General features: G+C 44.9%; 1 protein-coding gene across 4 annotated transcripts in view; it reads right to left on the bottom strand.

Annotated features, from left to right (window-relative positions):
• PDE8B (phosphodiesterase 8B) overlaps positions 1–22,026 on the bottom strand; it is a 260,561-nt gene that overhangs the window by 48,877 nt on the left and 189,658 nt on the right. For all 4 annotated transcript variants that reach the window (XM_027552923.1, XM_027552922.1, XM_027552920.1 and 1 more), the window contains exon 10: positions 20,787–20,847. In XM_027552923.1, coding sequence (XP_027408724.1) covers positions 20,787–20,847 — 61 coding nt within the window. The remainder of the gene's footprint in view (positions 1–20,786; positions 20,848–22,026) is intronic.

Here is a 22,026-nt window from a genome sequence, read left to right as displayed (position 1 = left end):
TGACTCATTGGAAAAGACTCTGATGCTGGGAGGGATTGGGGGCAGGAGGAGAAGGGGACGACAGAGGATGAAATGGCTGGATGGCATCACCGACTCGATGGACGTGAGTTTGAATGAACTCCGGGAGATGGTGATGGACAGGGAGGCCTGGTGTGCTGCGATTCATGGGGTCACAGAGAGTTGGACACGACTGAGCGACTGAACTGAACTGAACTGAATGAGTACCTGGTCCTGGTGCTTCAATAACCTTCACAAGCAGCGGACATACCAGGTTCCAGCTTTTCTCAAGAAGTTCCAGGCTCCTCTGTGGACACTTTGCTACCTTACCTTCTTATTCTACATGGGCCCCCAAAATGCCCTGATGTAGTTTACTTTCATGGCACATCAAATGCACGTATAAACTTGATTTCATTGGTATGTGGCGGTTGGATTAGGGCGTGGAGCACATGACGTGATTTACTTTGATCTAGACACCCACCAGGATGTCCCGAGACCCTGATATGCCTGGGGAAGGGTACAGACTGTCAGAGGAAGGTATAGACAGGTAAAAGAGGCAGGGAGCTGAGAGGCTGAGCCCCAGCCTGACTCTCAGCCGCATCTCCTCTGGTCTACACCACACAAGAGGGCAGGGCCAAGCCACACCATTCCTGCTTCTCCTCTGGTTATCTTTCTGCTCCTGGATGGGCTTCTTCTCCCCAAGGATGAATAATATTCCACCTCAGTCAACACCTCCTCCATGAAGCTGTCCCCCAGCTTAGCCAGTAAGAGTAGCCTTTCTCTTGTATGGTGGTGGTGGTGATTTAGTTGTTAAGTCGTGTCCAACTCTTGCAACCCCATGGACTGTAGCCTGCCAGGCTCCTCTGTCCATGGGATTCTCCAGGCAAGAATACTGGAGTGGGTTGCCACTTCTTCCCTAGAGGATCTTCCTGACCCAGGAATCGAACCCAGGTCTCCTGCATTGCAGGCAGATTCTTTTACCAACTGAGCTATGAGGGAAACCCTTCTCTTGTGTAACTGCCTGTAATATACACTTGTATTTATTTTATAACCTTACTGGTAACTACTCTAAGATGTGCATTCTGGTTCTGTCATATAGCATCTACATGCAACCATTCCAGGCCTCAGTTTCCTCATCTGTAAAATGGGGGTCATTATATCTACCCTCATGGAGTTGCAGTGAGGATTATAGGAGTTAAGGTATGAAAAATGCCAGCAGAGTAAGGGATACAAAGTCTTCAATACATGATACATCTTATTGTGACTCTTAAAAACATAAGATCCTTGACAAGCTCCACTGATCAGAAGTTACAACTGAAGGACATCCCTGGAGGTCCAGTGGTTAAGAATTCACCTTGCGACGCAGGGAATACAGGTTCCAGCCCTGGTCAGGGACTTGAGTTCCCACACGCTGTGGAGCAACTAAGCCCGGATGCTGCAACTCCTGAAGCCTCGCACCAGAGGCTGTGCGCCACAATGAAAGTGCCTGCATGAGACAACAGAGATCCCACGTGCTGCAACCATGACCTGATGCAGCCAAATTAGTTCATTGGAAATAAAATTATCAACAAAGAATGCATTGCATGAGTTCAGTAGCATCAGCAGGAGATGGGGAGGCAGGATGCTGGGACATGAGCTGCCCTCGATGAGCAGGGTCTAGTGTGAAAAGGGAAGCCAAAATGTTAGTTGCTTAGTTGTGTCCAGCTCTTTGTGACCCCATGGACTGTAGCCTGCCAATCTACAGGATAGACTGGCAGAGTGGGTGGCCATTTCCTTCCTCCAGGGGGTTTTCAGAAGAGCTAAATGCACTCAGTAGGAGAGAGGGGGAGAGGGTGGCCAGGCAAACAGCACAGGGGGAAGCCTGACCTGGGTCAGGCAAGCAAGAGTCCCCAGGTGGAAGGAAGAGTAGGTGGGGGGGTGCGTAGGAGCAATGCCCACACACGTGAAAAAGCTGGTGTGTTTAGGGAACTAGTAGAGCCTGGTGTGGCTGGAACAAAGTGCAGTGAAAGTGGTGGGGAGTGTGCAGGCGCACAGAGGACTTTGTTTGCTCCAGAAAGATGCCTGATGATTGCTTTTTAGACCCCGAGGAGCCACTGGGGAACACTTTAGAATGAGGACTATGGACTGGATGGGATGATGATTTATGTGTGTGGGTAAAGACTTGACTGGCTGAAAAATGTATACATAGCCATAGCTACCTTTATCACACCTTCTACTGATGGAGAGCAGACAAAAGTAAGGCCTGGGGCCAGTCAATCATCTGGTTCTGTAGATACAATATTATAGCAAAGCCTTGACCACTCACTTACACATCACCTATGGCTGCTTTCCTACCACAAGAGCAGAGTTGAGATGGGCAGAGGCAACTGAGACTGTAGGATCTAAAATATTTACCACCTGGTCCTTTAAGGAAAAAAAAATGCCAACTTTCTAAAAAGATGTGTAGCACAGTTTCCAAATAATACTAGAATATAAAATACTCTTTACCATAAATTCCCTATAGTCAACTGATTCTCACAAAATACTTCTGTTGACTTTTCTCTGAGCTCTTGTCTGAGTGGCCTAAGTATGGTTGCAACTGATTAATGAGTGGATTTTCAACCCGAATGTGAGCTGATACTTTGATGTACACTGAGCAGTAAGACGGAAGCAAGACACCCGCTGCACAGGAACCCCACTTCCTCAGCAATGATGCGAGAAGCTTCTTCGTTGATTCACGTAATTTTTGAATACTGGAGGGATATCTTTCTTTAAATTTTGCACTATTCACAATGAAACTGCTACAGACTTGATGCCTATTCAAATTTAATCTGCATGATTAACATTCTCTCCACCACTTTCTTAAATCTAGAAAATCAACCACAAAATAAATCCTGGAAATTTTAATATTCAAGATGGTGACACAGGAGGATCTTCAACTCATGGACACACCGAATCTACAACTACATAGGGGACAATTCCCTCTGGAAAAAATCTGGAAATGAGCTGAGCAACTCCTACACAAGTGAATGAGAAAAATCGCACACTGAAGTTGTGGGGAGAGGTTGAGCAACCATCTTATCACAAACCCTACCCCCAGCACGGCAACACAGAATCAAGTGGAAACCCCCAGCTTCTCCTGAGAAGCAAAGAGTTTGGATGCCACAGCTGGCCACTTCCACCTGAGATATGGGACCCCAAATGTCTAGCTTTGAAGCCAACAGTGCTTGGATCCATGAGACCTGCAAGGCTATGGGGAACTCATGGTTCTTAAAGGGCCCATGCAAACTCATCATGGCTAAACACCAGGGCCCGGAGCAGACAGCAAACAGACATTCACTCAGTCTTTTTGTGAAAGAGGTCTATTTGTTTATCTTGAAGCTTTGATCTAAAGGGCAGGCTTCAAATTTAACACACATGTTGGGACCAACTGCAATATTATCCAGGGACTGGGACACCAGCAGAGGCCATTTTTGCACTGTCCTTCTGCTTCATGCTGCTGGCATCTCCCTGAAGTTAAAAGATGATTGCTCCTTGGAAGGAAAGCTATGACAAACCTAGACAGCATATTAAAAAGCAGAAACATCACTTTGTTGACAAAGGTCCATCTAGTCAAAGCTATGGATTTTCCAGTAGTCATGTACATATGTGAGAGTTGGACCATAAAAAAGGCTGAGAGCCAAAGAATTGATGCTTTGGAACTGGGGTGTGGGGGAAGACCCTTGAGAGTCCCTCGGACTGCAAGGAGATCAAACCAGTCAATACTAAAGGAAATCAACCCTGAATATTCATTGGAAGGACTGATATTGAACCTCCAATACTTTGGCCACCTGAAGTGAAGAGCCAACTCATAGGAAAAGACTCTGATGCTGATAAAGACTGAAGGCAAGAGAAGAGGGCGACAGAGGATGAGATGGTTGGATGGCATCACTGACTCAATGGACTTGAGTTTGAGCAAACTCCAGGAGGTGGTGAAGGACAGGGAAGCCTGGCATCCTGCAGTCCATAAAGTTGCAAAGAATTGGACATGACTGAGCGACTGAACACCAACCACAATCTCCTGGAAAGGAGCTTGTGCACATACACGGCACCTTGGTTTTTGTGGCTGCCAGCCAGGAGACACCCCTTGATTGCCTGGCTCTGATAGCCAGCAGGGCTTCTTTCAGAGGTTCGACAGGACTGCAACAAATGGAAAAATAGTTCTTAACAGGCTGTCCCCCAAGGGCACAGCACAGAGGCAGCACAGAGAAATGCCCAGTCTCACCTGTAAGAGCGATGGTGATTTAGTCATTCAGTCGTGTCCAGCTCTTCCTGACCCCATGAGCTGTGGCCTGCCAGGCTCCTCTGTCCAAGGGATTCTCCAGGCAAGAGTACTGGAGTGGCTTGCCATTTCCGTCTCCAACTTCAAGAGCTGTTGCCTGAGGGTCCCATTTCCAATCAGCCTCCATCTGGTTCTGACTAGATCCTCTCCACTGAGACACTGACAGGTCTTGGCACACCTTCAACTCTAGAAACCACTAACTCAAAGCAGGCTGCCCAGACAATCACACAGACATGAGGGCCAACTAAGAGCTCGGGCAGGGTAGAGCATTAAGTTTCATCAAGCTGTTTTTTCTAACACACAGAACCAATACAGAGAATCAAGTAAAGTGAAGACACAGAGAAACATGTTCCAAATGAAAGAACAAGATAAAAAGCCCCAGAAAAAGGCCTTAAGTAAGTAGAGATAAGTAATTTACCTAACGAAGATTTCAAAATAACAGTCATAAATGTGTTTACTGAGGTCAGGAGAACAATGCCTGAACAAAGCGAGAATTTCAATAGAGAGAGAATATAAATAAGTACCAAGCATCAATCCCAGAGCTGAATGATATAATAACTGCAGTGAAAACTCCAAAAGAGGAGGGCCAACAGCAGACTAGATGAAGCAGAAGAAAGGATCAGTGAGCGCAAAAGACAGGGCAGTGGGCTCACTCCGAGCAGCAAAAAGAAAAAAGGAATGAAAAAGACTGAAGCGCACAACCAATATTTGCATTACAGGAATTCCAGGAAGAGAAGAGAGAAAGGGATAGAAAGCTTAGTTAAGAAATAATGGCTGAAAACTTCACGGTGAGTGAAGGAAACCGATATCCAGATCCACGAAGCTGCAAAAGTTTCAAATAGATGAATCCAAACAGACCCACACCAACATACATTATAATTAAATCCTCGAAAGTCAAAGACAAGGGCTCATCTTAAAAGCAGCAAGAAAAAAACAATCTGTTATGCACAAGGTAACTTCCATATGACCCTGAGCATATTTTTCAGCAGAAACTTTGCAGGCCAAAAAGGAATGGCGTGATATATTCAAAGTGCTGGGGGAAAAAAAAAAAAAAAAACTGTCAACCAGAATTCTTCAGAATTGAAGGCGATAAAGAGTTTTACACATAAGGAAACATTGAAGGAGCTCGTAACAACTAGATTGGCCCTGGGCTTCCCTGGTAGCTCAGCTGGTAAAGAATCTGTCTGCAGTGCAGGAGACCCTGCTTTGATTCCTGGGTTGGGAAGATCCCCTGGAGAAGGGATAGGCTACCCATCCAGTATTCTTAGGCTTCCCAGATGACTCAGATGGTAAAGAATCCACCTGCAATGTGGGAGACCTGGGTTCGATCCTGGATTGGGAAGATTCGCTGGAGGAGGGCATGGCAACCCATTCAGTATTCTTGCCTGGAGAATCCTCATAGACAGAGGTGCCTGGTGGGCTACAGTCCTTGGGGTTGCAAAGAGTCACACACAACTGAATGACTAAGCACAGCACAGCACAAACTGGCCCTAGAAGAAATGTTAAAGACACTTCTTTAAGGTGAAATAAAAGAGAACTAACTAGTAGGAACACAAAGTATAAATCTCACTGTTGAGAGTAATATACAAAAAACAATCTAATGTTGTAAAGGTGGTAGATTGTCACTTATAAAAGACAAAAGTAATAAAAATAACTATAACTAAAATAATTTGCTAATAAATATGTAAGATAAAAGGATGCTGAACAACAACATTCGAAAGAATAAAAACTGACCAGTATTTTATGTTCCGCAAAAAATCAACTTGGAATGGACTGAGGACTTGAATTTAAGTCCTGAAGCCACGAAACTCCTAGAAGAAAACATAGGAAGTAAGCTCCTTAACACTGGCCTTGGTGATGATTTGTAAAAAATCTGATACCAAAGCAAAAGCAACAGAAGCATAAATAGACAAGATGGACTGCATCACACTAAAAGCTTCTGCACAGCAAAGGAAACCATCAACCAAATGAAAAGGCAACCTACAGTATGGGAGAAAACACTGCGTATCTGATAAAGGGCTAATATACAAAAGAAAGAACGCATATAACTTAATAGCAAAAAAAATCATCCAATTAAAAAATGGGCAGAGGATCTCTCTAGATATTTTTGTAAAAAAGATATACAGATGGCCAACAGGTATACAAATAGGTGCTCGATAACACTAATCATCAGGTAAATGCAAATCAAAGCCACAACAAGATATCAACTCATATCTGTTCGAATGGCTATTATCAAAAAGATAAGAAATATCAGGTGTTGGCTAGGATATGGAGGAAAAGGAACCCTTGTGCGTGGTTGGTGAGAATGCAAATTGGTACAATCACTTTGGAAAGCAGTATGAAGAGTCCTCAAGATACTAAAAATGAGACTATCATATGATGCAGAATCCCACTTCAGGGCATTTATTCTGAGGAAATGAAGTCACTGTCTTGCAAAGATAGCTGCACCTTCATGATCACTGCGGCATTATTTACAACAGGCAAGACGTGGAAACAGCCTCTGTGTCCCCTAGTGAATGAACAAATAAAGAAAATCTGGGAATGAGTACAGACAATCCAGGGGAGCCCAGGAATACTAGAGTGGGTAGTCTATCCCTTCTCCAGGGGATCTTCCCGATCCAGGAATCAAACGGGGATCTCCTGCATTTATATATACAATGGAATATTACTCAGCTATACTAAAGAAGGAAATTCTGCCATTTGCAATAACTGGACCTTGAAGCATTATGATAGGTGAAATAATTCAGAGAAGGACAAATACTATGACATCTCTTGTATGTGGGATCTAAAAACAAAAAGCCTGATCTCACAGTTGCAGAGAGCAGACTGGCGGTTGCCAGAGGTGGGGGGTTGAGAGGTGGGTGAAATGAGTGAAGGTGATCCAGAGATACCAGCTTCTAATTATGAGGTAATCAAGTTCTGAGGATACATGTACGCATTAGTAATACTGTATTGTGTATCTGAAATTTGCTAAGAGAGTAGATCTTAAATTTTTTCATCAAAAGAGAAAAATTTCTAACTGGGTAGTGATGATGTTAACTTACGATGTTGATAATTTTGCAATGTATGTCTATCAAATCATTGTATGTTCACTTAAAACTAATACAGTGTTATTTGTCAGTAATGTCTCAGTTTTAAAAATCTGAGCCAATGCAGATAAAACTGTGATCTAGACTAAGTCACATACATAAAGTTTTTTTATTTTTAATCCATATGAACCATGTCTTTCCTGAGCATTTTTCCTGCAATGAATTTCTCTGTTCAGAATTTTCCAAGGGTGTATGATGCTGTAGAAAGATTTTTAAGATGTGAGTAGTTAACAGATACTTAAATACAAATTAAAACATTCTTTGGAGGGAGGGGGAGTTCTCTGTTTTCACCACAATAATATTAAGAAGAGCACTTAATAAACTGTGCTTTTTTTTTTTTTTAAGTCCTGATTTATAGCATTTACTGATTTCCTCAGTCTAAAAATATCCCCACCATTGCTGTTTGAAGCTACCAACATGATATCACTGAACATGGGCTGGGGAGATGTGAGATACTTTCTATGCACTTCCCCCATGCAGGTAAAAGAAATGTAAGTAACCTCAAGAGCACAGATAATAGTAAAATGTGGTAACACCCAATAAGTTGTAGATTTTTGAGTACTTATTACCTGTTTTAAAAATTTATTTAACAGCATGATTTAATTTTAATAATGACTCACAGAACTCCAGAAATTGAACGGTCAGCTCTCATGAGCCTGTATGAGGCGGTCCCTGCACACCCCTAAGTGGAGACAGAGAGAGCAGCCAGGGCGCTCCTGCAAGACAGCCAGAGGCCGCCATGGGGTGGGATGAGTGGGGCCCCGGGGCAGAAAGGGGCATGAAGCCGAGAGCTTCGAGGAAGACACAGCCTTCAGAACTAGTGGCTTCACGAATGCAGGGAGATGAGGAAAGTAGAGGTGCTCTGAGTTCATTCCCAGGTTGGGGGTGGTGGGCCTGAGTGGAAGGGGTGGTCCCGTGAGCTAAGCCAAGGATTTCAGCAGATATGGGGTGGAACATGGTGACTGTATTCTCAGCCATCCTGTCTCTTCTACAGGCCACAGTGCTGGAAGGCCGTTGCTGCTTACTGACTAGAGGAATGAATGCGCAGCTTAGGTGAGCACGTGTCCCAAACTGAAAAGTTCTAGTGTAAAGTGAAGTTAATTCCTTCAGAGGAGGCAACCACCAACTGTTGCTCTGGAAAAAGAACAATTTCTATCAATTGCTAATACTCATAAATTGCATAAAAACAGGTTAAGTAAAACTTTAACCTAAATCAGGTCTCAGTTCAGTTGAGTCCCTCAGTCGTGTCCTAGAGTGAAGTCAGGTCTAAGGTAAGGCAAAAACCTCTTGTGCTGAATTATTTTAAGTCTCCACAGTGAGCAAATATTGCTCACTTAGATAATATATATCTATCATTAGTGTGAATGACACCAATCATCCGAAAATGCAGTCTTGGGAATTTTAGCTAAACTTTGAGAGGAAAGCCCTTCTTCTCAAAGACCAACAGAGAATTTCCTCTTTCAATCCTAGTTGTCTTAAATGTGTCAGAGATCAAGAGGCAACATTAACATTTAAGAAATAGCTCAGCTATGTCTGTTTACCATTCATCAGCAAGACGAATTTGTCTTCCTCTTTAGGCCTCGGTACTGAGGCCCACAGAATGGGGCGGGCTGTACAGGTGAGCGGGCGTGGGGTCTCACACAGAGGGAAACTGGATTCCCGGCTTGGCCTTAGGAACTCCTCCCCCTCTGTTCTTCCCATCCTCTGCCTCCTGGCTGTCCCCACCACAGGCTAGCTCGTTCGTGCTAAGTCACTCAGTCACGTCTGACTCTGTGCGACCCCATGGACTGCAGCCCGCCAGGCTCCTCTGTCCATGGGACTCTCCGGGCAGGAATATTGGAGTGGGCTGCTGTGCCCTCCTCCAGGGGATCTTCCCCACCCAGGGATCAAACTCAAGCCTCTTATTTCTCCTGCACTGGCAAGTGGGTTTTTGGACCACAGGTGCCACCTGGGAAGACCCATAAATACCTCCTGCTGTGGAAGAGAGAACTGGATAAGGAGCAGCCAGGGCAAAGGTGTCCCATTCCAGTGGCGGGCAGACAGCCTCAGGCCTACTGCCCTGCTGCCCACAAGGGACGGAGTGCCTGCGTCTACCTGAAATGAGGCAGCCTCCTTTCCCACGGTGCTCAGCGCAGGTACACGTGCCCAGAATATTCTCGGTCACTCCTCCCCCTTGTCAGCCAGGTGACTCTCTCAGCTTCAGCCTCTGGGGTCTCATGAAGCTTGCTGTGCCCAGCGCCAGGCCTAAGGGCCCCCTCTCTCTCCTGCGAGCCAAGGCTTTCCCACACACATGACCCACGGCTGCATCCTCAGCATCCTGTCCTGTTCCCTGTTGGGAGCTCAGGGTTGTCTTACCCTCAGACACCCCACAGATATGCACCCTCCTCTGCTCAGGGTTTTGGTCGCTCCAACGTGGTTTCTCAGGAAAAGCTGTGGTTTTGCAACACCAGAGGCCTTTCTTTAAATAGCTCCGCGTAAATATGTACTAAAGCTAAATGGAAAAATTTTGTTTACTTAGTGGCTTTACTAAATCTATCGACAAATATTTGGGGCACCTACTGTGAGTCAAGTGCATCTGTATAGACGCGGTGCCGTGGTGATGCACTGATGGCATAAAGGCCATCTCTAAACATGAACAGCCACGTTCAGGGATAACTCGAGCTGTGTTTTCAGCGGCAGTGTCCTTCTTCTCCCACTTCCTTTTAAGAAGTCACACTTGGATATGTGCCATGGGAAAACACAGCAGATATTCTTCACAGCAGCATGTGATATGTGTACAGATCAAAACTCTACACGTAATAATAACTTGGGACTAGACAAGGCTGTCCCTTTGATTTCCTGTGCCTTCTGAATGTCACTGTACTAAGGAGTAAAAGCTGGCTTTCAAAATACTTCCCTGATATCTACTGGGCACACACAGTGGCCCAAGGTGAGAACTGACCCAAAGCATATGGATGATACAGAAACACAGAGTCACCACCACCCTCACCGTGGGGACAGAGGAGACAGGCAGGTTCAGGAAGATTCTTGGAAGGGAGAGAACCTGGATTGAAGGAAGCTGCAAAGGGTCTGCATCATTCAAAAATGGGTGACACAGACAATCCAGACAATGCTCACTTAAAGAGGACATATATTACATATCTGGGGGACAGAAACGGGCTAGACGAACTTCCCAACAACTCTGTGATTCTGTGTTCTTATGGTCAGGAGAAGTGCATCTCAGATATATTTGCCACCAAAAGCAACAGTATAGAAAGTGAGGATAAAATCAACACTCTAATAAAATCCAAGTAGAATTAGTTGGATACTGAGGTCCTCAACAGAGCAGAAACTTGAAGAGTGTATTTTTAGGATGCAGAAGTATAATGGTGTTATTAAAAAAATTCTCCCCACCTTGTTTCCATGGATACATTTTCTATGTTAGCACAGGAAATAGAAAACAAAAAACCCCCATGCGATACATCTCAAGTAGTGGGGATTGAGGATGCACTGAAAATGTGTTTTATCACCGGAGATCAGCAGCGACTAGAAAGGAGCAAGTGACTCTCCCCACCTTTCCCTCCTGGGTCCCATCACCTGCCATACTCTTCCCGTCTTACAGAGAAGGCGGTGGGTGAGGCTGTCTGAGCATTAGGCCCCTGTTTTGTGCACACTGAGGGTAAGCACCTGAATCATGCAGATGTCTCTCAGCCGGGCCACCTGCCTGGAGGGGCAGGATGGGGGGATACTAGAGGTCAGGGCAGCAAGAGGCGAGGCACACCCAGAGAAGCCAGCCTGAGGGTGGGAACTCCAGGGCCGTGGGGGCGGTGGGTTGGGGGGAGGGGGGCCCCTTGCTCCCCACTGTCTACCCTACAGCTTTGGAAAGTGGCAGCTAGATTTCTGCGGCAGTTTGAGAACCAACGAAAGGTGACCCTTACATCATCCCAAACAAAAGTGTTTCTGGAAGTCTGCTTCAGCACCTGTCACATCACGGGAAAGCATTCCTGGGAGGCTCGGTGAGTCTGCGCTGACTCTGGCAGGAGCTGGACTGTGTGCACAGCTACGTGGGCCCCTCTATCGCCTGTGAGAGGGCGCGGGGAGCTGGCTCTGGGGTACGATTCAGCAGGGGAGGGAAGGGCCAGACCTCCAACAGAAATATTGTGAGAGCCACACATGCAGGTCACATATACAGTTTTACGTTTTCTAGTAGCTGCATTAAAAAATAAACAGGTGAAATTAGTTTAATATTTTAAGCACAGTATGTGCAAGATGTTATCGTTTCAACATGGAATCAACATGCGACTGAGATATCTTTAATGAGCTAATCTATGTTCTTTTTTCATACTAAGTTCCTAGAATCTCACAATGGTTCACACGTGGAGGACGTTACCATTGGATGAGCTGCAGTTCAGTCTGGGATGGGCAGGTCTAGGGCATAAGCTGGGCAAACACGGAGCATGCTGGGGGTCGTCTGGACACAGGATTCTGAGCCGCCTGGGTCAGGGGCCTCAAGCTCAGGAGGGGAAAGCTGGAGGGCCAGAAGTGAAAACCAGCTCCTGACTCTATCAAATCCAGAACAGCCTCTGCTCATCAACCTGTGATTGGAATTCACATAACAGAATCTTGAAACCATTCCTCTTAGCCAGTAGCGCTTAAACTTCCGAGTGAGTCAGAAGCACCTGGAAGGTTTATTAGAATAGGCTGGCAGGGGCTTCCCTGATGATCCAGTGGTTAAGAATCTGCCTGCCAGGACAGGGAACACGGCCTCCGATCTCTGGACCAGGAAGATCCCACGTGCCGCAGGAGAATGAAGCCCGCACGCCTAGAACCCATGCTCCTCAACAAGAGAAGACACCGCAGTAAAGTTCACACACTTCAGCTAGAGAGAGTAGCCCTCACTCACCGCAACTAGGGAAAGCCCACACGCAGTAATGAAGAGCCAGCAGAGCCATAAACAAACAAACAAACAAACAGGTTGCCCAGGCCCACCTACTGAACTTCTGATTCTGTAGATGAGCTCTGTAAGTCTGACAAATTCCTGGGGCCACTACGGCTCCTGGGAACCACATTTAGAGAACCACTGCTCTAGTCTAACCTCCGGCCAATGTGTGACCTTCCTAGACAGCTTTTCCCACTGAAGGCTCAGTGTACTTCTATTTGATTACCTCCATGGTACTGAACTCACTACCCACAGAGGCCACCGATTCCACTTCAATTCTAATAATTCTTTCCCATATTGAGCCTAATATGATACCTTAAAACTTTCCACTGCTTCTGCCTTCAGGGCTCCATTTCTCCTTCCTCACTCAGTCTTCACAAAACTAAAGATCTGTTCCGTTCCTTTTTCTCACTCCCTGGCACCTACATCCTTTGTATCTTGTTTTAGGCAATTATGACAGGCTTAGTATTATGCATTATTATTACAGCAAAGTTCTATTCTCCCCTAATATTTACAACAATTTCAAGATTAAATAGTTTACTATAAAACAAAATACAGTCATCCCTTGGCATCCATGGGACCCACCCCCCAGTCGTCCTCCACCCCCATGGATATCAAAATCCACAGACATTCAAGTCTCTTGTATAAAATGGCATGGTAGTATGAACCCTGAAAAGCTTATCTCAAAACAAGGTTTCATAACTGCAAACTTGGCCAATTCAGTCCCTATTTCTGCCTCTACTATCCCCAAAATAAGTCACGTGTGTGAAAGTGCTTTTAAAGCAGGCACTTCCACATGCCTGTCCCCATACTGATATTAGTCCGTGATGATGATTGCACACATTTTCACTGTCAGAAACAAAGATTCCACTAAGCCAAATGGATTCACATTAAATAGCTCTCCTGCATTCAGAGATTATCTCCTTCCTATTTTCCAGGGCTGAAACAACCTTCCTGTCATGAGGGTGAGGAGGTGCTCAGTGAAATTCCGAAGGCAGGAACTTCTCTTGTGTAGCTCTGGAAAGCCCTGTGCAAAGTCCAGGTCAAATTGGTCTCAGTCTGCTCTCAAGCAGCCTCTGTCCTGTAATGTTAGTCAGAAAGCAGACTGCCTCCTCCAAGGCCGGCCATGATTTTCTCCTGCTACTACCCCGGGGAACAAGGGAGTCTTTTCGGGAGCTGCTCATTGGGTGGGCTGTGCTTTCTGACTTCACAACAAAACCACTTCCTCTTATTGGACATGAGACACGTGCGTCTCCCAGAGGCTTTGCTACGGCTGTGTGTCTCCCTCCTCCTGAGAACATGGACAGGTGATGCAGTCTGACGGACCTCACCAGCTGCAGCCCCGCACTTGCCCCAGGGCTCCAAGCCTGCCACGGACGCCTGGTGTTTGAGAGCACTATGCTCCCCAGCAAGAATACACAGAAGAACTACAGAAAAAAGATCTTCACAACCCAGATAATCACGATGGTGTGATCACTCACCTAGAGCCAGACATCTGGAATGCAAAGTCAAGTGGGCCTTAGGAAGCATCACTATGAACAAAGCTAGTGGAGGTGATGGAATTCCAGTTGACCTATTTCAAATCCTAAAATAGGCCAGCAAATTTGGAAAACTCAGCAGTGGCCACAGGACTGGAAAAGGTCAGTTTTCATTCCATTCCCAAAGAAAGGCAAATGCTTTGGGATTTGCTTAAAGTTTAAGAATGCTTAAACTACCGTATAATTGCACTCATCTCACACGCTAGTAAAGTAATGCTCAAAATTCACCAAGCCAGGCTTCAGCAATACGTGAACCGTAAACTTCCAGATGTTCAAGCTGTATTTAGAAAAGAGGAACCAGAGATCAAATTGCCAACATCCACTGTATCATCAAAAAGGCAAAAGAGTTCCAGAAAAACATCTACTTCTGCCTCATTAACTATGCCAAAGCCTTTGTGTGGATCACAACAAACTGTGGAAAATTCTGAAAGAGATGGGAATATCAGACCACCTGACCTGCCTCCTGAGAAATCTGTATGCAGGTCAAGAAGTAACAGTTAGAACTGGACATGGAACAACAGACTGGCTCCTAATTAGGAAAGGAGTATGTCAAGGCTGTATATTGTCACCCTGCTTATTTAACTTATATGCAGAATACATCATGAGAAATGCTGGACAAGATGAAGCACAAGCTGGTATCAAAATTGCTGGTAGAAATATCAATAACCTAAGATATGCAGATGATACCACCCTTATGGCAGAAAGCAAAGAACTACAGAGCCTCTTGATGAAAGTGAAAGAGGAGAGTGAAAAAGTTGGCTTAAAACTCAACATTCAGAAAACTAAGATCGTGGCATCTGGTCCCATCACTTCATGGCAAATAGGTGGAGAAACAGTGGAAACAGTGACTTAATTTTTGGGGCTCCAAAATCAGTGCAGATGGTGACTGCAGCCATGAAATTAAAAGATGCCTGCTCCTTGGAAGAAAAGTTATGACCAACCTAGACAGCTTATTAAAAAGCAGAGACATTACTTTGCCAACAAAGGTCTGTCTAGTCAAAGCTATGGTTTTCCCATTAGTCATGTATGGATGTGAGAGTTGGACTCTAAGGAAAGCTGAGCACCAAAGAATTGATGCTTTTGAACTGTGGTGTTGGAGAAGACTCTTGAGAGTCCCTTGGAGACTCAAGGAGATCCAACCAGTCCATCCTAAAGGAGATCAGTCCTGGTTGTTCATTGGAAGGACTGATGCTGAAGCTGAAACTCCAGTACTTTGGCCACCTCATGCGAAGAGTTGACTCATTGGAAAAGACCCTGATGCTGGGAGGGATTGGGGGCAGGAGGAGAAGGGGACGACAGAGGATGAGATGGCTGGAAGGCATCACTGACTCGATGGACGTGAGTTTGGGTAAAATCCGGGAGCTGGTGATGGACAGGGAGGCCTGGCGTGCTGCAGTCCATGGGGTCGCAAAGAGTCAGACATGACTGAGCAACTGAACTGACTGACGCTCCCCGTATTCTAATGGCCAAGGCTTGCAGGAATGAGAATGTGGGCTGCACTGAAACTGGGCTGGGGGGTAGGCGCTATGGGGGAGGCAATGTTGACACCCCCTCTGCTTTGACCAGGCCAGCTTAGGAAGAGCTGGTGTAAAGCTGGGATCCCGGAAGCCTCCTTCCGCTATACATGTCTGACCCCTGGACTGTGTTTTCCAGACCCCTGAAATCCCACAGGCATGGAGGGGGCCCTTCCAGAGGACTGGCAGATGGTCCCTGACCTCAGAAAGTAGGAGATCCAAGAAAGAAAATCACCTTTAGAAATGAGGCAGGCAAATTTCTTCTGTAAAGGGCCAGAGAGCACTTTTTTAGGATTTGCTGGGCACACGGTCTCCACTGTACCCGCTTGACTCTGCTGTTGAATAAAAGCAGCCACAGGTGCTATGTAACCAAGAGTGAGGCTGTGAGCCAATAAAACTTTATTTACAAAGCAGGCCACGTTTGGCCCGTAGCTTGTAGCCCTCTGTCCTAGAGGACACCGAAAAAATCACAGCCAGCCTCAGTCGGTCCTGTGTTTTGTGCTTCTCGAGCACCCAGTTCACACCTCCCCACGCTGTGCTCTAGAAACGTGTCCTGTTTATCTGTCTGTGGACCCCATGGCTTCCGGAGCAGAGGCTGTGTCCCTGGAACCAGACGGAACAGCTCGTTAATATTAATACTTTATCTGGGGAGAAAGTGTGAGAGTGCTGCAGGGGGAGCTGATGTTGATAGCAGACAAACCTCCTGGGGCATTTCCAGCCTTTTGGCAAAAATTTACAGGAACAAGGGAATCTTTTCAGGAGATGCTGATTAGGTGGGCTGTGCTAGGAAAGATCCAGGAAGAAAAGATCTTTGCTGAGTCAAGCACCAGCAGGAGATAGCCGCCTGGCTTCCAATTTCATCCTTTGTTAAAATGCAGACCCATGGGTGGATTCTGACATCAGGGCTAAACCCCAGAAAGCAGTGCTACCGGAGCTGCCTGTAGACGGGCTGCTCCCACCCCCAGGGAGCCTTCCTGTCACAGACCCATCAACTTATTCACTGCAGCCTCCTTTGATGAGGAGGAAAAACACCATGGCTGGCCAGAGATATAAAAATCCTTTGTTATCGGAAAGTCTAAAGTGTCTCTCCAGGCCAGTGTAGCACCGGTAGGTGACGTCAATGGCTCAGGACATCTGAGCCCCGCGTTTTCACCCTTCTCAGAACAGCAGCTAATTTATGGCAGTAAAGACATTTCTATTTCGAGCCTCAGAAAAGAGGAGGTGGCCCCTCTTCTTCTGCATCCCTAAGTCCTGTGCGAAGGGCTTGCCTCCACCCCGGGAGGCAGGAAGAGCTTACAGGTGGCAAGAAGGCAGGACCAGAACATTCACGTCCATCCCAGCTCACCGACGGCTTGGGAACCCACTAGGTGCCAGGCAGCACAGGCACGCAAGCACAGCCCAAGGACCCTGCTGGAGAGAAGAGGGCAGGGAGGCACACGGGTAGCATCATAAGGGTGGGCACGACACAGCAACGAAGGCACTTCAGGGGCTTGAGGACGGAGCTGGAACTTGATGTTTCTGGGGCTGGACCATGGCTGGCTGGCAGAATTTGGGGACATGGAGCTGCAGGGAGAATGATAACAGGAGACAGGGTCGGGTTCACTAAAAGAGAAAGTGGCAAAGGAGAAGGAGCAAGCCCTGGCCAGCGGCGGAGGCTGTGCTTGGCTTTGGATGTGGGTTGACTTGACTCATTTCTGAAAAGGCGTGAACGCACCCAGTGGGCCTGTGTCCTGCACTGTGGTGTCACAGCCCCTACGCTGGCTTGCCCTGCCTGGGTTCACTAGTGTGTCTCTAAAAAGCCCCCAGGATATCCTATGGTTCTCCCTGCACCCATTTCACCTCTCACGCAGACCTCATCCTTCCGCCTGCAATGTCTAAGCTTGGCGGCTGAATTTTTTTTTTTTAACCTATGAAAGTCAGTTCCCCTCCTTCCTCAGAGGTCTCCAAGGACTTGCTTCTCTGCATGGACTTAAGGTATTAACACATAACTGACTGGAGACATAGTAACACCACAGGTATCAGTTTCTACAAAAATCCCCCTAGTGAAAACTGCTTGATTCCAGATGAAACCATGCTGATGGAGGCATTTTTATGTTGAACTAAACCTTTCAAAAAAGTACATGGTTGCTTTTGTTATTCTGGAATGCTTTTCTAATATTCTTAAGAAAGAAGAACAGAGCTGGAGGTATCACACTTTGTTATTCCAAACTATGCTACAAAGTCATAGTAGTCAAGACAGGATGGTACATAAAAACAACACACAGATCAACGTACCTATTGATGTTGATCACCAGAGAGTCCAGATATAACCCACATATATATATGTACGGTCAATTAGTTTATGATAAAGAAGCCATGAATACACAAAGAGGAAAGAATAGTCCGTTTAGTAAATGATGTTGGAAATTAAATACCTACATGGGAAAGAATGAAACTGAACCACTATCTTACACCATACACAAAAATCTACTCAAAATTGATTACAGTTTTGAACATAAGACCTGAAATCATGAAAACTCCTAGAGGAAACCATAGGAGATAAGCTCCTTGACACTGGTCTTGGCAGTGATTGTTTTGACAGCAAAAGCAAGGGCAAAAAAAGACCCCAAAAATAAATAATTGGGACTAGACAAAGTCATCAAGAAAATGAAAAGATATCATACCAAATGGGAGAAAATATTTGTAAATCACATAGCTGATAAGGGAGTTAGCATCTAAAAAATATAAAGAAATCATACAAAAAAAAAAAAAAAAAGAAATCATACAACTCAATAGCAATAGTAAACAAACAATCCAATTAAAAAATGCATGGAGGATTTAAACAGACATTTTTCTAGAGAAGACTTCCAGGTACACAAATAGGTTTTCAACATCACTAATTATCAGGGAAATACAAATCAAAGCCATAATGAGATATAAACTCACACTCATTAAAATGGCTATCACCAGAAAGTAAAATAAAATAAAATGGCTATCACCAAAAAGTAAATAAAAAACAGAACAGGAGTGATCCAGGATGTCGAGAAAAGGGAATCCTTGTGCACGGCTGGTGGGAATGTAAACTGGTGCAGACAGTATGGGAAAGAGAAGAGGAGTTCTTAAAAAAATTAAAAATGGGACTACCATATGATCCAGAAATTCCACTCCTGGGTATTTATCCAAAGGAAATAAAATCACTAGCTCGAAAAGATATACACCCCATGCTTACTGCAGTGTTATTTACAATAGCTAAGATGTGGAAACAACCCAAGTGTCCGTGGATGGCTGAATGGATAAAGAAAAAGTGGTTTCTATACACATAATGAAATATTATTTAGCCACAAGAAAGAAGGAAATCTTGCCAATTAAAACAACATGGATGGACCTTGAGGGCACCATGTAAGTGAAGTAAGTCAGGTGGAGAAAGATACAATATGTAATCATTTATATGTGGAGTCTAAAACAAAAACTCACTCAGACAGACAATAGTTTGGTGGTTGCCAGAGGTAGGGGTGGGGTGGGTGAAAGGGATGCAGGAAGTCAAAAAGTACAAGCTTCCAGTTATAACAAGTAAGCGCTGAGGATGTGGTGTATAACCTGGGCTATGGTTAGTAATGCCACGTTGCATATTTGAAATTTGCTAAGAGTTGGTATTCAACATTCTCATTAAAAGAAAAAACTTGTAACCATGTATGGTGATAGATGTTAACTACACTTACTGTGGTGATCACTTCACAATATATACAAATACCGAATCATTAGTTTCTAAAGAAGCATGGACATGGATACCTTCCAAGGGTTTACATACCAGCTGGAAGCTCACTGCACTCAGCCTGTGTCCTCGGAAGCCACCTTCTCACCGGGAAGAGCCCAGAAATCTTCAGTCTGCGGTTCCCTAGTTTACCTGCTTGCCTGGCCAGGCTTCCTCCTGACCCCAGCCACCTCCCACGTCTCCGACACGTTACCCGAAAGGGATTACACCCTGAAGCCCTTCATATCCTTGATAGACACTGTCCCTTCGGTTAAAATCTTCATCTAAGTCAAAGGCCATGTTTGAAAGGTTTTAAAAAATAGATCACACACACACAAACACACACAATGGAATACTATTCGGCCATAAAAAGAATGAAATCTTGCCATTTGCAACAACATGGATGGATTTGGAGGGTATTACGTGAAGCGAAATAAGGCAGAGAAAGACTGTATGATATCACTTATATGTGGAATATAAAAAATAAAATGAACAAACAAGAAAGACAGACTCAGGTATAGAGAACTAGTGGTTACCAGTGGGAAAAAGGAAGGGAGGAGAGGAAAATTGGGCAGGGAATTAAGAGGCATAAACTACTAGGCATCAGATAAATACGCTACATGGATATATGGTACCACACAGGGATTACAGGCAATATTTTATAATAACTATAAATGGACTATAACCTTTAAAAAATTGTGAATCACTATGTTGTACTGAAATTTACATAATATTGCACATCGAGTATATCTAAATAAATAAATTTTTATTAAAAATAGACCATTAGTAATTATGTTTGTTGAATAGCTTTTAATCAACAAACTTTAAAGCATAAAGTGACAATACACACAATCCAGTACTAAAGTATAAATCAATAAGAAAAAATGACACACCATTGCTGTTCTCTATGATAAAACTACCTAAATAAAGTTCCTAAATACAGCAACATTAAAATTCTGTTACTTCAGAAAACACTCAAATATATTGTTCTGCATGCTGCTGCTGCTGCCAAGTTGCTTCAGTCGTGTCTGACTCTGTGCGACCCCATAGATGGCAGCCCACCAGGCTCCCCCGTCCCTGGGATTCTCCAGGCAAGAACACTGGAGTGGGTTGCCATTTCCTTCTCCAATGCATGAAAGTGAAAAGTGAAAGGGAAGTCGCTCAGTTGTGTCCGACTCTTCGCAACCCCATGGACTGTAGCCCACAAGGCTCCTCCGTCCATGGGATTTTCCAGGCAAGAGTACTGGAGTGGGGTGCCATTGCCTTCTCTGATTGTTCTGCATGACATAATGGTTAAAGAAAATCGCAGTACTAATTGCAAATGATTTCTGTTTTTGACACGAATTTATAGGGGTGAAATGCTCAAATAAATATATACTTTTCATGTAAGAAATTAAGGTAGAAAATTAGAACAGCTTTTATTTGGAAGAAAAAACATTTTATGATATCATTAAATATATTGGTCCTGCGCCGTTCAGTCACAAGCTAAATCATAACCTATGGAGCATTACTAATAAAGTGCATAGGCTTGCTGGAGAATCTTTTCTTTTACTCTTTGTCTAAGGGCCTCATTTTGCCCTAAAGCCTCTAAATTGGCAACTACCATAGATACAGAGAAAGACAGAGAGAGAGCAGTGGTGAGGGGGTAAGGGATGCATGGTCACGCCGACAAAGCACATGAAGCAAACTGAAGGCCTTACCTGCTTGTTTTTGTCAGTGCTACAACACAGTTTCTTGAGGGAGACGAAATGCCTGATCTTCCTAATAACATGAATAATCCATGATTAGTGAGTCAGACATGAGACAATTCAACAAGTCAGCAAACGAAAACATCAACAGAATCTTCTTCAAGTAAAAAACTCCAGGGTCCATTCTGGGGCAGGTTTTAAATTCCAATAAAACACAATCTATAAAAGATGCATTTTTTTTTTTTTTAAACACACAATCTACACCTGCCTTCAAAAACTGGGCTCTCCTTTTAATCACGGCTGGCTCCGAAACACTCTCCTAATGGATACTACGTTTCTAACTGACTCCTGAGGGCTGGCTCCTAGACAGCCTTGGTGACAGGATGAAATGCTACTCCAAACGAAATGGGTTTTAATTCTGCAGACACGAACACTTTTATGGCTTATATAGAAGGCACTCATTTGGTGAGTACTCAGGTACTGACCAAAGTCCATGGTTGCTATTTTTATATTTAATATTCCACACTCTTTCACAGCCTGGTCATCATGCACAATGGCACTTTTCAGGGCAGAGAGAAGTCCTCTTATTTTCAGTTCATGGACAGAACCCCGAGACAGCCTGTGGTCTTGGCCGTCACCACAGGGAGACGGAAAAGACAACAGGTGTCTTAGTGCTACACAAAGGTCAGCTCCAGGCAGACTTTTCTCGAGCGCAGCTAGAATTTCACAGGGCCACGTTAGGTTCCACAGTAAGGAACCTCTTTTCTGTGTTTCTGTTTCTGTCTCTTTAGTTCTGTTTTCTCTGGAGGACTCTGAAGAGAGAATCGAATATGCTGGTTATTCTGTATTGAGCTTCACTAAATAGGAAGAGGTAAAATGTCCCCACCCTTAATAAGACTTTCTTCTGATAGTTCACTGGGGGGAAATACGGGTGGGGTGTGGGAAATAACACTGCCTCTGGACAACAGAACTTCTTGCTCTTACCCATAAAATCAGAAAGATCAGAAAAACTCATCCTGACAGAAATCACCAAACAGTAACATGGTCTCCTCTGCTTTGTAAGCTAACAATTCTGGTCATACACAACACACAAGTCCATCTTAGGAAGAAAACACAGTCCCCGGATGCAGTCGGAAACAATGACGTGACGGCCGGCGTGGCCCTGCGTTCTGACTGCTGCTGGGAACGGCCCCGCGGAGGCCTGCGTGCTCAGGGGAGGCAGGGGGGCCCTCAGGGGCCTTTCTCTGCAAAC

Source organism: Bos indicus x Bos taurus, chromosome 10, assembly GCF_003369695.1.
Source record: "Bos indicus x Bos taurus breed Angus x Brahman F1 hybrid chromosome 10, Bos_hybrid_MaternalHap_v2.0, whole genome shotgun sequence".
Lineage (NCBI taxonomy): Eukaryota > Metazoa > Chordata > Mammalia > Artiodactyla > Bovidae > Bos > Bos indicus x Bos taurus.
Note: the sequence above shows the minus strand (reverse complement) of the source record. Positions and strands in the feature narration are given on the sequence as shown.